This window comes from Enoplosus armatus, chromosome 7 (genome assembly GCF_043641665.1).
Source record: "Enoplosus armatus isolate fEnoArm2 chromosome 7, fEnoArm2.hap1, whole genome shotgun sequence".
Taxonomy (NCBI): Eukaryota; Metazoa; Chordata; class Actinopteri; order Centrarchiformes; family Enoplosidae; genus Enoplosus; species Enoplosus armatus.
In genome coordinates this window covers 20,637,179-20,650,747 of record NC_092186.1, presented here as the reverse complement: position 1 = coordinate 20,650,747, position 13,569 = coordinate 20,637,179, and the positions used below count along the sequence as shown (strand labels likewise).

Below are 13,569 nucleotides of genomic sequence, written 5' to 3'. Positions count from 1 at the left end.
TTTGCATTGTTATTAGTCTGGTAAATGCAATATGAATATCAATAACATTAACAGCGAGGCTTACATCTTACTCATGCAACTTCATGTCTCACCATCCTCTTATATTTACACAATATAATTAATATGTGTGAGCTTTCTCACACAAAGTAAATTAGCGTAATGTGTCAAAAATAATGATACAATAATATAACATTGACGGGGAAGCATGCAAAACAAAGGAATCAGCTTCTCATGCAGGCTACATGTCAGCAATACACGGTAACCTGCATGAGAAACGGATTCCTTTGTATCCTAATAATGTTCATTTTTCTAACACATCAATCAAAAGAATCTAAAGTGATTCAAAAAAGTGATTGCACCATGCATTTTCTGTATCATTGAGATAGAGCTTTTCTAAACTTGTGTATGTCTGAATGAATGTATTATAAACTCTGATGCCACAGGTTGTTACACTGCTCTTACTCAATCTCAAATGGCTCAGTGTACTGGTTCCATTTCAAATGTTTCATCTGAAAAGAAAGCAGTGCGTCTTCTGATTGAAGACTTCTCTTTTATAGAGAGTCAGGGAGTGAAGTCTCTGTGGTGCTCAGACTTTGATGTGAGATTATCGGGCCTCAGCTATGGGACAGAAGGTCACCGCTCTCTCGCTGGCTTGGTGCCTCCTCTTCTCCTCCTGCCGCTCACACTGATCCTCTCAGTCAAATCTGAGTAAAAGAAGTCCCACCTGGCTGTCGGACAGGAGGGTGTCCCATTTGTATTGAGACATCAACCTATAAAAGGGGAAATACGAAATGAAAACTGTCCCACAGGTTTCACACACATAACAAAGGTTTATTAAAATGAAAAGCAAATATGTTTTAAAACTTAGAAACTGTAATATATTCAAAAACTGTTCAGTAGATATTACAGTACATAATGATCATCATTTTTACATGATAACAAAAATTATACAGTACTTGACACAAAAAAACCAATAAACCCTGAACAAACACATTTAATAAACACTATGGGCAAAAATATCTCTCTGAATAAATGGGTGATGGTAGGATGGCTGAAGCTTTTTTCCTCTTTCAACTACTTTTTTGGCATCACATACATACAAACAAAAATCCCATAACAAATGACAAATTTTTTATCCACTGCAAATAATGGAAAATGGAGGTGAGAAATCTTCTAAACTCCTAACTCCTCTTTGAATCCCTATTACGTCATCATAATTTCACCTAAACACATCATTAAAAAATTTAAATGAGACTCAAGACTTTGAACTTTTCAATATAATCATAGAAAATCACAGCTTCATGGAGCACATCTGCAGACACAAAAGGTTTATGTCAGTCCAGGACAGGCTACATTCAAACATCTGGCAGCACTGCATCTCCACCCTACAACACAACTGTGTCTGAAGTGAGTTCATCATGTTTGATATTTGCAACGAATCATGGACCAAGGATCTTGATCGCCTAACGGATCACAGCTGAAAACAAGAGATGGTGCTTTCTTTCAGGGCTGTTCACGGTGCACCTTAGTCGGCTCGTGCCGCTCGGCTGCTGTTGCCACCGCTTCCTTCTCTGCTGGGTCCCTGAAGAGAGAAAACATTTGGATGCACACGAGCACTGTCAGCATCTATCATCGCTGCGTCCAAAATCTGGCCTCTTCATTTTAGTATGTGCTGTGGTTAAATGATTTACTGCTTTCCTCAGGGTGAACGTAACCCAAAATAACATACAAAAGACTAATTTCTCAGTGGGAAACGAATTAGTTAATTAATTAGTTAATATACAACAGAAAAACTGCAAACTAAATCTTTCTCTGTGTAATAAAAACAGGAGAATAATATACACAAATAAAAAGGCAGTCCAACCAATACCACTTCACAATTTTAACACAAGATACTACACTACTATGACCTATTATACAATATTTACATACTGCTGCTCATCAGCTGCCAATCTGGACTGACAAACTGGGGAAATACATAAACAAAGAAGCAGGTGAAACAGGTTGTGCACTATTTGGGTTGTGTTGCTGGAGTCCAGTTAGATTTTTTAGATGCCTTTGTCAATTAGTTCTTTACGCTGATTTAATGACAAACAAACACGTTGTCAAATATGCAAACATCAATGATGAATGATTGGAATGATCAATAAAGTTGTGACACTGTTTCAGGTTACTAATCTAACAAAATGAGCAGGCTGAGAATGCTTTGTACGTCATTTTTTCCGCATGCAGGAATCATAAGGAGTTTGTGTTGGCATGCTGACCAACCTCTGACACATGAGAGGTCTTGATCTTCTTTTTACATTTTTTGAATAAATAATTTTACCTTACATTGTTGATGGTTGTGTGCGTGTTCAAAAATGATCCCTCCGTCATACCTCTCTTGGGTTTGGGGTAGCTCTCACGCAGGTGGAAGACAACTTTCTCTACTAAGTGCTGAATGTCGCTGATCTGTGGCCCTCGAACATAAACAGTCCAGTCGTGGGTGAAGTCTGATATTTCTTCTTCCCTTAGCTCTGTGGCCCAACTCCAGCTTCACCTGAACTTTACACTGAAAGGGGTAGAAACAATAACATAAAATAATGTACTTTATGGGCCAGAAAAAGAGCAGAGACAAGGGTTATGATCTCAACCTGTTATCAAATGAATGACCAAAATTCCATGACTAAGCTATCTCCATCTGCGGATTCAGAACTTGATATTTAGTTGAAAGCCCAGAACGGATGGATAAGAGGACCTTGAGTGGACCAAAATCATAACAGCGGTGTTATGATGAACCCAAACTATAGGTTCCAGTTAAATCCTTCATCACACCCACCCAAATATAAATATCGAATGGATGTCATGAATAAAGACAAATCAGCTACTTGTGTTGGAAAGCGATTGTAAGGGAAATTACACATATTGCACGTTTAAATACCTTCACTGCACATGTAATCATGTTAATATCCATTATGTTTGATCATGCTGAATCTTGTACAATGTAACCATAACAGAAAGTACAACTGCTGGTCAGGTGGTAAGACTTGAAGTGAGACCACATACAGTCACTATTTCCAAAGTCAAGAATGATTTTTTTTTAGCTCAAGACTCCATTGCTCTGAATCTTACAGACTAAAGTTTAATCAACGGTGCAAACCTTAAGTGTACTGATAATACAAGAGAGGTACACATTGGGATAAGGTAGACAGTTAGCTAGCTACTGACGTTTGAGTGTGCTGCTAGCATAGCTCCAGAGCTACAACAACGACCAGTTTTGATAGATTTTCTTCTTTCCTTCCATAAGGAGACACAAAGCCTCTGTAACTTACCTGGCGCTCCACGTTTCTCTGGCCTCAGTGGTTGTTTGAGTCGCCCCAGTCTCTTCTCCTCAGTCCAGCTCGGAAGGCAGACAGCTCCGCTCCCCTTTCCAGACAGGTCGTCTGGCAGGGAAGCAAATTAGAAAGATTCCTCCTGCAATTTTCTTTTTATTTGACACAGTAAACGCAAAAAATGTGGTAAATGCTGCCCTCATCAGTTTGGACAATATAACAGTGTTACTGTAGCTTGCAGTTCTGGCCATTATTGGTAACATTACAGCCCTACCGTATAAGAAGTATCTTTGTCTTATCCCGGTCATCAAACCCGTTAAGCTGTCAGCTTGAAAGTAGTTTCCCCAAGTTGTGACAACATTCTTCACAGTTTCTTTCTGGTGTGGAGGTCATTACAGTCTGTCCACACTGACATGTCCCAGGATGTTTTCTCTCATCCGAGACAGCGCACTTCCTCTCTCAGCCAATCAGGGAGCAGGAAATTTAAGCGCCCTTGAAAGGGGCCAATCAGAACATCAGAAGGCGGGACAGTCCCGTATGTTTGCTCGAGTGACTGCTAACTTGTCACAACGGCTACAGCTCTGTAACCCACAAGGTACATGTTGCTAATTAATTAGTGGATGTTTCATGCGGGTTTCAGTCATGAAACACTTTTAAATGTTGAGTTTTAAAGTTCGTTTGTGACCTTGGAAACAGCAGTTGAAAATATAATCTCACCTCACGGTCCATATAATACTCTGGTAGTTCTGGAGCGTTTATCACATGATCCTCATCAGCTCAATAGTTGGCACTTTAGCCATTGTTATTAATGTGGTACATGGAATTACTTATACAATTAATTATTTTTTTATTTTCTTATGTTTACAGTCTGTCACTATGTTGTTCACAATATTTCATTGGGCACAGACTGTTAAAGTCTCTGAATAATATGTTTGAGTCTTTCCGTTTCATTCTTCTCCAGCCACTGCTTACAAAACCTCAACAAACTAGGAAAGCAAAGTTTTGAATGTAAGTGTACTTAGTTAAAAGCATGCAAAAAGTTAACAGTACATGATGGCCTGTATGAGAAGCTTATTCTATTGTATGCTAATAGAGGATGGGAAATATGGATAAAACCCTCTGACATGGTATATTTATTTATTTTATTTTATTTTATTTGTAAGGTGCCACGTACAATATTAAACATAAATGTTACCATTTGATGTATTGTACCAGACTTACCTTAAAGCTACATTTTCATCTTCAGTCCCTTGGCAAGTCACAATTAAAACATACACACACTGTCAAAACAGCACAACAAACAGGACAGGACACACAATACAAAATTACACACAGCAGTACATCATGACATGTTACATGTAAACTTATACGTGATATCAATATATATCACGTGATTACACTGGTGCACAAGTCATATAAAAATCGATACCACCACTGACAGACACCACAGTGTAAATAGTATGACAAAATCTCTGAGGATAGTCAAATTTATATTGTCACACAGTATATAGGCCTATTATCATATGGCCCAATTTTACATTATTTTTTACAAACCAATCTAAGAGGAACCTGAAGTGGTTCAAAACAAGTTTGTGACAGCAGCATTCATTTTCTGCATCATATAGACAAAATCCAAGTAAACGTGGGTATATCTAGATGAATCTAGTGTTACATCTAATTTCACAGGTTGTCGCATGTATCCCGCTCTTACTCAGCCTCTGTCTCAAATGTCCATTTCAAATGTTTCATCTGAAAAGAAAGCAGTGCGTCTTCTGATTGAAGACTTCTCTTTTATAGAGAGTCAGGGAGTGAAGTCTCTGTGGTGCTCAGACTTTGATGTGAGATTATTGGGCCTCAGCTATGGGACAGAAGGTCACCACTCTCTCGCTGGCTTGGTGCCTCCTCTTCTCCTGCAGCTCACACTGATCCTCTCAGTCAAATCTGAGTAAAAGAAGCCCCACCTGGCTGTCAGACAGGAGGGTGTCCCATTTGTATTGAGACATCAACCTTTAAATCCTCCTTTTCAATATGAAGGGAGAATGAGTAATACAAATGAAGCCATGCCCCACAGGTTTCACGCACATAACAGAAGTTTATTGTTATTAATAGTAAATGTTTTTCAAAACTTCAAGTTCAACTTGAAAATAATGTATATCCCTTCAACATCATCATCATTCCACCATGATACCCAAAAATACAGGTGTGTCCTAACTTGCAAGGCCTTCAGTAAAATGTAACATGTTCACAAAACATTTCTCTATATATTAATGAATATATCTAGACCAGTTTGGCTAGTAACCCCTTGAAATGAAGCAATGTCTCGTTCTGAACCCCTCATCACAGGTTACGGTGTTAGTATGGACATGAGTTGCAACTTTTTCTACGGAATATTTAACATGACGGACCTTTACAGTCCTGAAGAGAAAGAGTCCAGTATTTCACAAGAAAAAAACAAAAAATAGACAAAAGTCAGACAAAGTCTGAGTCTACAGTCACGCCAGCAGCTCAGTGAAGCTGTACTTAGGCACAGCTGTGCTTCGAGCTAAATGCTAACATGCTCACAATGAAAATGCAAACATGCTGATGTATAATGCATTTTAGTTTAGCATGTTAGCATTCTAGCATTTGCTCATTAGCAACAGTTTAGGCTGATGGGAATGTCAACATTTGTCAGGTATTTAGTCACAGGTATTTAGAAACAAAAATACTGGACTAATTGAAGTTTTGACCTGATGGTGGCGTCAGAGGAGTGATTAAAATGCATCCTGAGGGGGACATGAATGTCTGTACCAAAACTTAATGGCAATCCATCCAATAGTTATTTAGATATTTCACCTAAAACCATAAATGTCAACCTCCTTGTGGCGCTAGATGAAAAGTCAGGGATCACCAAAGTCAGTAGGATTTATCCTCTGGGCACTGCAAATGTCTGTATAAAATTTTGGTAATTCATCCGATAGTTAGATAGATATTTCAGTCTAGACCACAGTGGTGGCTCAACAGACTGATATTGACCTATGCCATTTGAAGTGCCAACACACTCTGTTTTATTTGTTACCTGGCTCTCAGTATATCACCTGGCTGTCGCCAGTTAATATTCAAAGATTACATTTCTAAACGCACTGGTTGCTTTTGAATATCTCCCACAGGGGGTCACTATTGAACATTGAAGTGCAGAGAATGCCTGTGTGCATTTCTTTTTGTGAAAGATCTATTGTTGTGTCTATTGTATCCTTCAGGAAAGATCGTGTGAATGGAGGCACAATGTACCTGAATATTCTCAAAACATCACCAAAACCAAGAACTTTTAACAGTTCAGTGATGAATCAGTCACACAAAAGATACCCAAATGCATGTGATTGTTGTGGTCAGTCATACAAATGCACTTTAGAGTCATGTTTCACCAAACTCTCTTTCCTGAGAAATAGACCAGAGAATAATCTGATATTGACAGATATGTTACTGAAATGTTAGAAATATCCTCGGTGTAAAAATAATGTCAAACTACAGCACTTTGATTCATGTGATTCTGCCATGTACGTAATCAAACATGCATTCACACCTTTAAAATAAATCACAGCAATTTATTTATATATACAAAAACACACATGCATAACTGTCCGAACCACAAGTAAATACACACAATTTATCTTGTTTTCTCAGTCATTTGGGGTGCTATATACATTATATGTATATATGTACAAAAGTTCAATATCAGTAAACTCCACTCCAGCTCTGTGTCCAACAATATTTGGATAATACTTTTTTTTTTATTTTGAAAAATGTGTGTAAAAACACAATCACATCAGGAAACGATAAAAGAAAGGGCAAATATACCTAATTACCTAATTCTCTGCATTTGCTACTGTATTAAAATATGAACCTATATGAAACAAATTAATCAACGTGAGCATATAAATAATGGGTACTATAGAATATTTTAAGTTGGATATACAGGTGACAAATAATTATTTTGTGTTTATGAACTAAAGGTAGAGGTTTGTATTAGCTCTGTGTCTACAATCATTATTGGTGTAAAACATGGATGGCAATAAGGCCTGTGGGCACAGACACAAAACAAAAATACTTTTTATATACTGTGTAATTAATATATTTAATCTTATGCTGTATTGTATATTAACATTTTTGTGTTTTTTTTATTGAGAACCTTGGCACAATAATGTCATTGTATAGATTCCTCTGGTTCCTGTGCAGATGACAATAAACTTGTGCCATCTTTCGATTGAGCTCTTTGACTCTCCATTTCATTCAGAGGCTCTGGCTTGGTTCTCTGGCTCTCTCTTACTCTCTTTTTTCATTTTTGACACAGACACATGACTTTTCATGTCACTTCACTTTCACATGCCTTCCGGGAACGAATGCCTCCATCCTGTTTGATAATGTGCATGTTATCCCCATATTTAAGCAAAATCCCGTCTCTCCCTTCTCTATGATGGCAGGCTTTTCACCCCGCCTTTCAGTGTGAAAACAACTATAAATACTTTTGATTTCTGCCGTGGTCGGACAACACACACATACAAACTGATTTAAGCATAACCCGACCCATAGGGGCCTCCTGACCCCTTGAGTCCCTAGGCCTCTGCCCGGTAGGCCCATTCAGTAATCCATCCATGGTGTAAACAATCCTTTAACAGGGCCAGAAAACAATCATAACTTACATTTAGTAGTTGTGTAGCGTCAGTCTGTGTCTTATAAAACATGTCAATCAATTTGGGAGTGATAGTAGTTCATTTTTGTGGTGAGGCAACTCTTTAAGACAGATTGTGTCTTTATGGTAAGAAGGTGATGCTGAGTAAAGGTCACTATAAAATTATTAGTACATAATTCATGAACTAATGTACTAATGGAGTGTACCAATATGAATAGTTCTGCCAAAGTTAAAAGTTACTTTGTTAGCACCGCTTCTGTGTTTTGGTGGTGCCCTTCAGGACAATGTGAGGTATTCCAACAGCCCATTTATCACATGGCCAGTACTGCAGTCCAGGCAGAGAGTAGGGTATCTCATAGTTGGCATCCAGGTAAGCTATCAGGGTGCTGCCATAGGCCACGGCTATCACAATCAGAATGTGCCTGGAGGATACAGAAAATGGAGATCAATATACACAACAACCCTGCTCTCCTAAAAATGACATGTATATACTTGTTCTTGGACTACACGGAAGTTGTAGGGGGGTGTTTGTGAGTCCTGTGTGTAGTTCGGTTCAGTCAACAAAAGGACTTTAGTTAAAGTTATGGAAAGATTGTGGCTTTGATTACATGTTTATCCAGTAAACCTTTGTTGCGCTTGAAGTCGCTGTTGACTTTTGGAAAACAATGAAATGTGTTTTCAGTAAACATTTTCCTCATTATGTTAATTAAAATTGTAATTCAGGTGGCATTATGTTTATTACTCAATGTATTTGCTGTTGCAATGTAGTAGTAATTTCTAGGAAACAGGGTTGGAAAGGAAAAGAAAGTAAAAGGAAGGGAATTAAAGGAAAGATAAGGACAGGAAATGAAAGGAGAAGTAAAGGTGTGGAAAGGAAATGAAAGAAACGAAAAAGGACACAAGTAAGCCAGGACTTACCAGATACCATGGAGGTAGCAGAAGTTTAGCCTCTGCCAGAAGCTGCAGCCAAAGCGGTCACTAATCCAGCAGGAGATGGCGAGCACCCACAGAGCCACCGACAGCTTGGCCAGTCTCAGAACCTTCTGGTCGGTGCAGCTGAGAAAGATAGAAAACCGGTTATCATAACAAATCAAAACAGCACCAGAAACAGTTACAAATATCCGAAAAATCAGAGTTTTCATACCATCTCATCTCGACAGCCAGAGTGTAAAGCATATGGAGGCCGAAGCAGTTTAAAGCGTAGGCATTGGCTGTAGGTTTGACAAAGGATGACACCGTGGTGATGACAGTAACCACCAGGACGAGGTTTGAAAATGTGGACCTGTGGATGAACAGACAGAGAAAGAAAACAAGAAGCTGTGAGGCAAAGGTTCAGAAGCATGAATGGACTGTGAGACGTTTGTAGTCCAGTGATATTCTGAGGTATTTAGTTCATGTTTGAGATGAAGACAGGCTGTCTGACGCCTGTCCAAAGCTTACTTCCTGTGATGGCAGATCCATGCTGACATTCCTCTGCACAGACATTATCCAGAATACCACAGTATACTCTATACAAAATATCACAGGAAACCATCAAAGAAAACCTGAGATGCAGGTTCTGATTTCTTACACCTCCAGTAAGTAATGTTTTTGGCCACTTGGGGACAGCGGAAACAAACAAAAAAAACACAACACTGACACATCATCACTATTTGAGTTGATATGTTGAACTCTTTTAACACATTCAGCAGTTATGGAGCAACATTAGCATACATTTGAGTTAAAGTTCTGGCCACCTGACGAATGTAAGTCCAATATTCATTTTGTTTTTAGCTTCGTTTTCGGTCCCTACCCACTTCTGAGGGAAATATATGCTTCACTATGCTCACCAGCTAGTTGCTAACTGTGCTGTTAGAGTGGCGAGAGTGATCCAAAACAGTAAAGTTGCAGCTGGACAGCTAAACAACGAGCTGAAACTTACCATAAAGCCTCGTAAAGCCGAGAGGAGCTGCAGATTCAGCTGATAAACGCCTTTCACATTGTTTTGACATTGCCATTTAATACATTGTTCTTATAAAAATAACAATTGTAGCCCCTTTACTGCAGAACTATTCTGCTGTTCTGATTTACTAATTTTACTGTATTTTTAGGAAATATTTGTAGCCTCAGTATGCCATGCAGCTGTAATATGAAGGAAATTTGGCTGGTACAAACTCAATATCAAAAGACTTGGCTGGTGCCTGGTTGGCCCGTTCAGCATTAATTCAGGAGGACCAACCCCTTACTTTGAAAAAAAGGAAAATTAATGTGAGGTTATTGAGACAGGGCTGTGGGATTCTTTTCAGGTGCTCATCAAAATTTAATTGATAATTTCCCCACCTTGTGGTTAAATATTTACACAGGTTGGGTGGAGCTTCAATCTTTCACAATAGTTGCAGCCCCTTTCTGTCACATTCAGGTGAAGACGGCAGCACCATATCGTGTCTTTGTGACAATGACTCCTGCTGGGGCTGTCAGACAGGCTCTTCAGCCAGTACGGGTTAGGTTTCAGGTGGCGTGCCTTGCTAACGTTTTGTCATTGTTTTTGTCTTATTAAAGGATTATTGAGCTGTGTGTGGGTCCTTAGTAACACATGGAGATATTGCTGAATAAAGACAAACAATAAAAACAAAGAGCAACATCTGTTGTTGGGTTTATTGCTGTGAGGTTGCTTTACCTGTCTTTTATAAAAGAAGGGAAGAGCCTGCGAGGGAACCAGACAGCATATCCCATCGCCAGCACCCACAGGATCGACAGCTCATCCAACATCTGGCCAACGAAACTAAGTGTCATGTGGAAATACGCAGAGAAGAGCCCTGCAAAAAGAGAGAGAGCTGTCTTTTTAATGTGAAACATACAATACAGAACACAAAAATACAGAAGACAGAACACATGGAGACCAAAGAAAACGGACTGAGAGGGATACAACGACATATAAGGAAGTCTAAAATTGCCAGAATGGGCTTAGATATAGCCTCCGATACTGTGAACCAGTGGTTCCTAAGCTGGAGGTAACCTATCATAACAGTATAAAAAACAGAAAGTATTCACATTTAAAAAACTGAAACCACTGAATTTTTACTTGAAGAATTACTTGAATGAGTAATCACTTATCAAAACTGCTGATGCATTTTTGGTTGATCAAACTATCAATTAAGAAACTAATCGTGCATCTCTTTGGAAGTAGACGTTGCTCTCTTTTAATGGGTCACAACATCAAAAGTTAGGGAATCACTGCTGTGAACCATCATTAAAGAGTTCAGTTTGTCTCATGACCCATGTCTGTGGCTGATGTCCTATTTTGAATCATCTTGGTGACTTTTGTAGGTCTGTCTCTACTTTATGCCACAATGCTGGTGTGCCTCAGGGGTCCCTTTTGGGACTTGTTCTCTGCAGGTATGTAACAATGTTCTGTTAATGTAAAGTATAACAAACTTTTCTTGAGATTTAAACAAGTCCATGTCTAGTCTTGTATCAAAAATGATGAGACAGACAGAGACAAGCATGACATTTATAAAAAACAAAAGTGACTGACCTACAAATATCATCATGGTCCAGACCATGTGAATTGCCAGGTTCCTCTCCTTGGCGTAAGGGTGCAGAAGGTAGAGCATGATGGGAGATATAATAAAGAAAATAAAGCTGCTCATCTGCAGGGAAAACACAGGGAAATTAATCAATCAACCAATGCCCCTTTTTCTGTTAGATTAGACATTTATTTCTTATTCAAAAAGCAAAACTATGACCAGAACTAGCTTGATTATATATATTATTCTGCTGACATAAATGTTTCCTGAATGAAGTGCTGACATAAATGCTGCAGTACAGAGAAATAGAACTTACAGTGTTGAAGTACTCCACTACATGTTCAGAGTGTTTGTAGTTGTCTTCACACCAGTCGATTTCTGAACTCTCATAGGAGAAAATGCCTGCCATCTTTTCACTGGAGTAGAAACCTGTCAGACAGAGACATGGGACGAGGAGCACACTGCAGTTTTACAGACTTTTCTGTCAGTTGTTCCTGCAGCAGATAAACTGGGTGTTTATGCAACAGGCCTGGCAGCGTATTTGTATAGGTGGTTTATGGAAATCAGTTTGAGTTGTGTTCTGTATTTATATTTGTATTCAAATGTGGCTTTGCACCCTTTCTCAGAACCTTCACAATGGTCAATTAAATAGTTGTTTAAATGTATGTAAGAAACACTTGCTGATAATTTGTTGTCATCTAGTGTATTTTTTTATCATTTAAAAAATATTTTTTATTTATTTTTTAACATGTACATATCACTGTCAAATGTCAACCTTTATTTACTGTATATACTGTATACTGACATGTATGCATGCGTATATCCACCAATGTCATGCATATAAAGTATTGTATTGTTTATATACAGTATGTACTCTTTATATACAGTATATTTATCTTCTTTCACCTACATGTGTTTACACAATAGCTACTTGTTTATGTTCAGCTTTGTTATCCTTTCTTTTTAGCTGTATTTCTATTTCTGTGTAAGAAAGTCAAATTCCTTGTATGTTAAGAGTTTGCTAAGAACAATTAAAAATAACGACGAAATAACAGGGGATAAGCTTATCCTTTGCATGAAGGGGTATTCCAGTGATTTAGTATTGAACTTTCATAAAGTTTGGGGACTTGTAAGAGACAGATTGTGTGGTCAAAATAGAAGAGGCCGAGATATCTTGACTTTTAGTTACTAGTATGCAACAAGTTCTAAAAACACTGGATCCTTAATACTTCCCGTAATGCAACTGGACTGCATCTTTCATTAGACCATCCCCAGCTGAGAAGGCCTCTTGATGTCATGTGTAAAATTGGTGGAGTGCCCCTTTAATGCATTTACAGCCATGGTACTACACACTGCTACATGTACTACACACTGCTACATGTAGTCACCAGTCAAGCACCCTTCATGTATGTAAACAAATAATAAAAATGCAGTAAAAGTAATAAACACCTGTCAATATCATATAAACATATAATTGAATTTACACATTTCACCAACAGTAGATTGTACAGATGTACTTAATAAAGTGGCTGAGTGTAAACAGTAGATGATAAAGTATGCATGAATAAAGTATATTCTTGACTGAATATTGACTTGTGAATATGCCATCAAACATTCATTACTATAGGGTTACTATGTTGATATGTGACACAAAACTCACTATTGATCACCACATATCTCAATAATCTGTTTCTTGACTCTTCTGGTCAAAAAAGAGCCATGAAAGAATAATTAATTCTCAGTTTTAAAAAAAAGTATAATAAATGAATTGCTCTTACCTCCCATGCTGCTGTTGGCCCAGCCTCGGGTCTGTCAGTGTTTCTGTGCTGCAGGTGGTACAACAGGTGGATTTAATGGGGGTGGAGCATCGAAATGCTCCCGATCCTGTTGCACGAGGCTGTGACGTCACTAATTATCATGCTGAACGGTTTCACCTCTCTGGGCCAATATGTCATCAGGGGAAAATGTCTGGAATGGACTCCCATTATGTTTGCCTTTATAGGGGAAAACACTTCTTACGACAAATATAATAGAAAAACTGTAAAGACAAAACAAAAAGTAATTTAAAATCCAATAAACTCCA

At 38.3% G+C, this 13,569-nt stretch overlaps 1 protein-coding gene across 1 annotated transcript; it reads right to left on the bottom strand.

Moving 5' to 3' along the window:
- Positions 1–8,224: 8,224 nt before the first annotated feature.
- On the bottom strand, positions 8,225–11,916 carry acer1 (alkaline ceramidase 1). The gene is made up of 6 exons (XM_070909557.1): positions 11,803–11,916; positions 11,495–11,609; positions 10,637–10,775; positions 9,125–9,262; positions 8,899–9,036; positions 8,225–8,402 (listed from the first exon to the last, which is right to left on the bottom strand). Exons 1-6 carry the CDS (start codon positions 11,893–11,895, stop codon positions 8,225–8,227), a joined length of 801 nt encoding a protein of 266 aa, XP_070765658.1. The 5' UTR covers positions 11,896–11,916.
- Between the last annotated feature and the right edge of the window lie 1,653 nt (positions 11,917–13,569).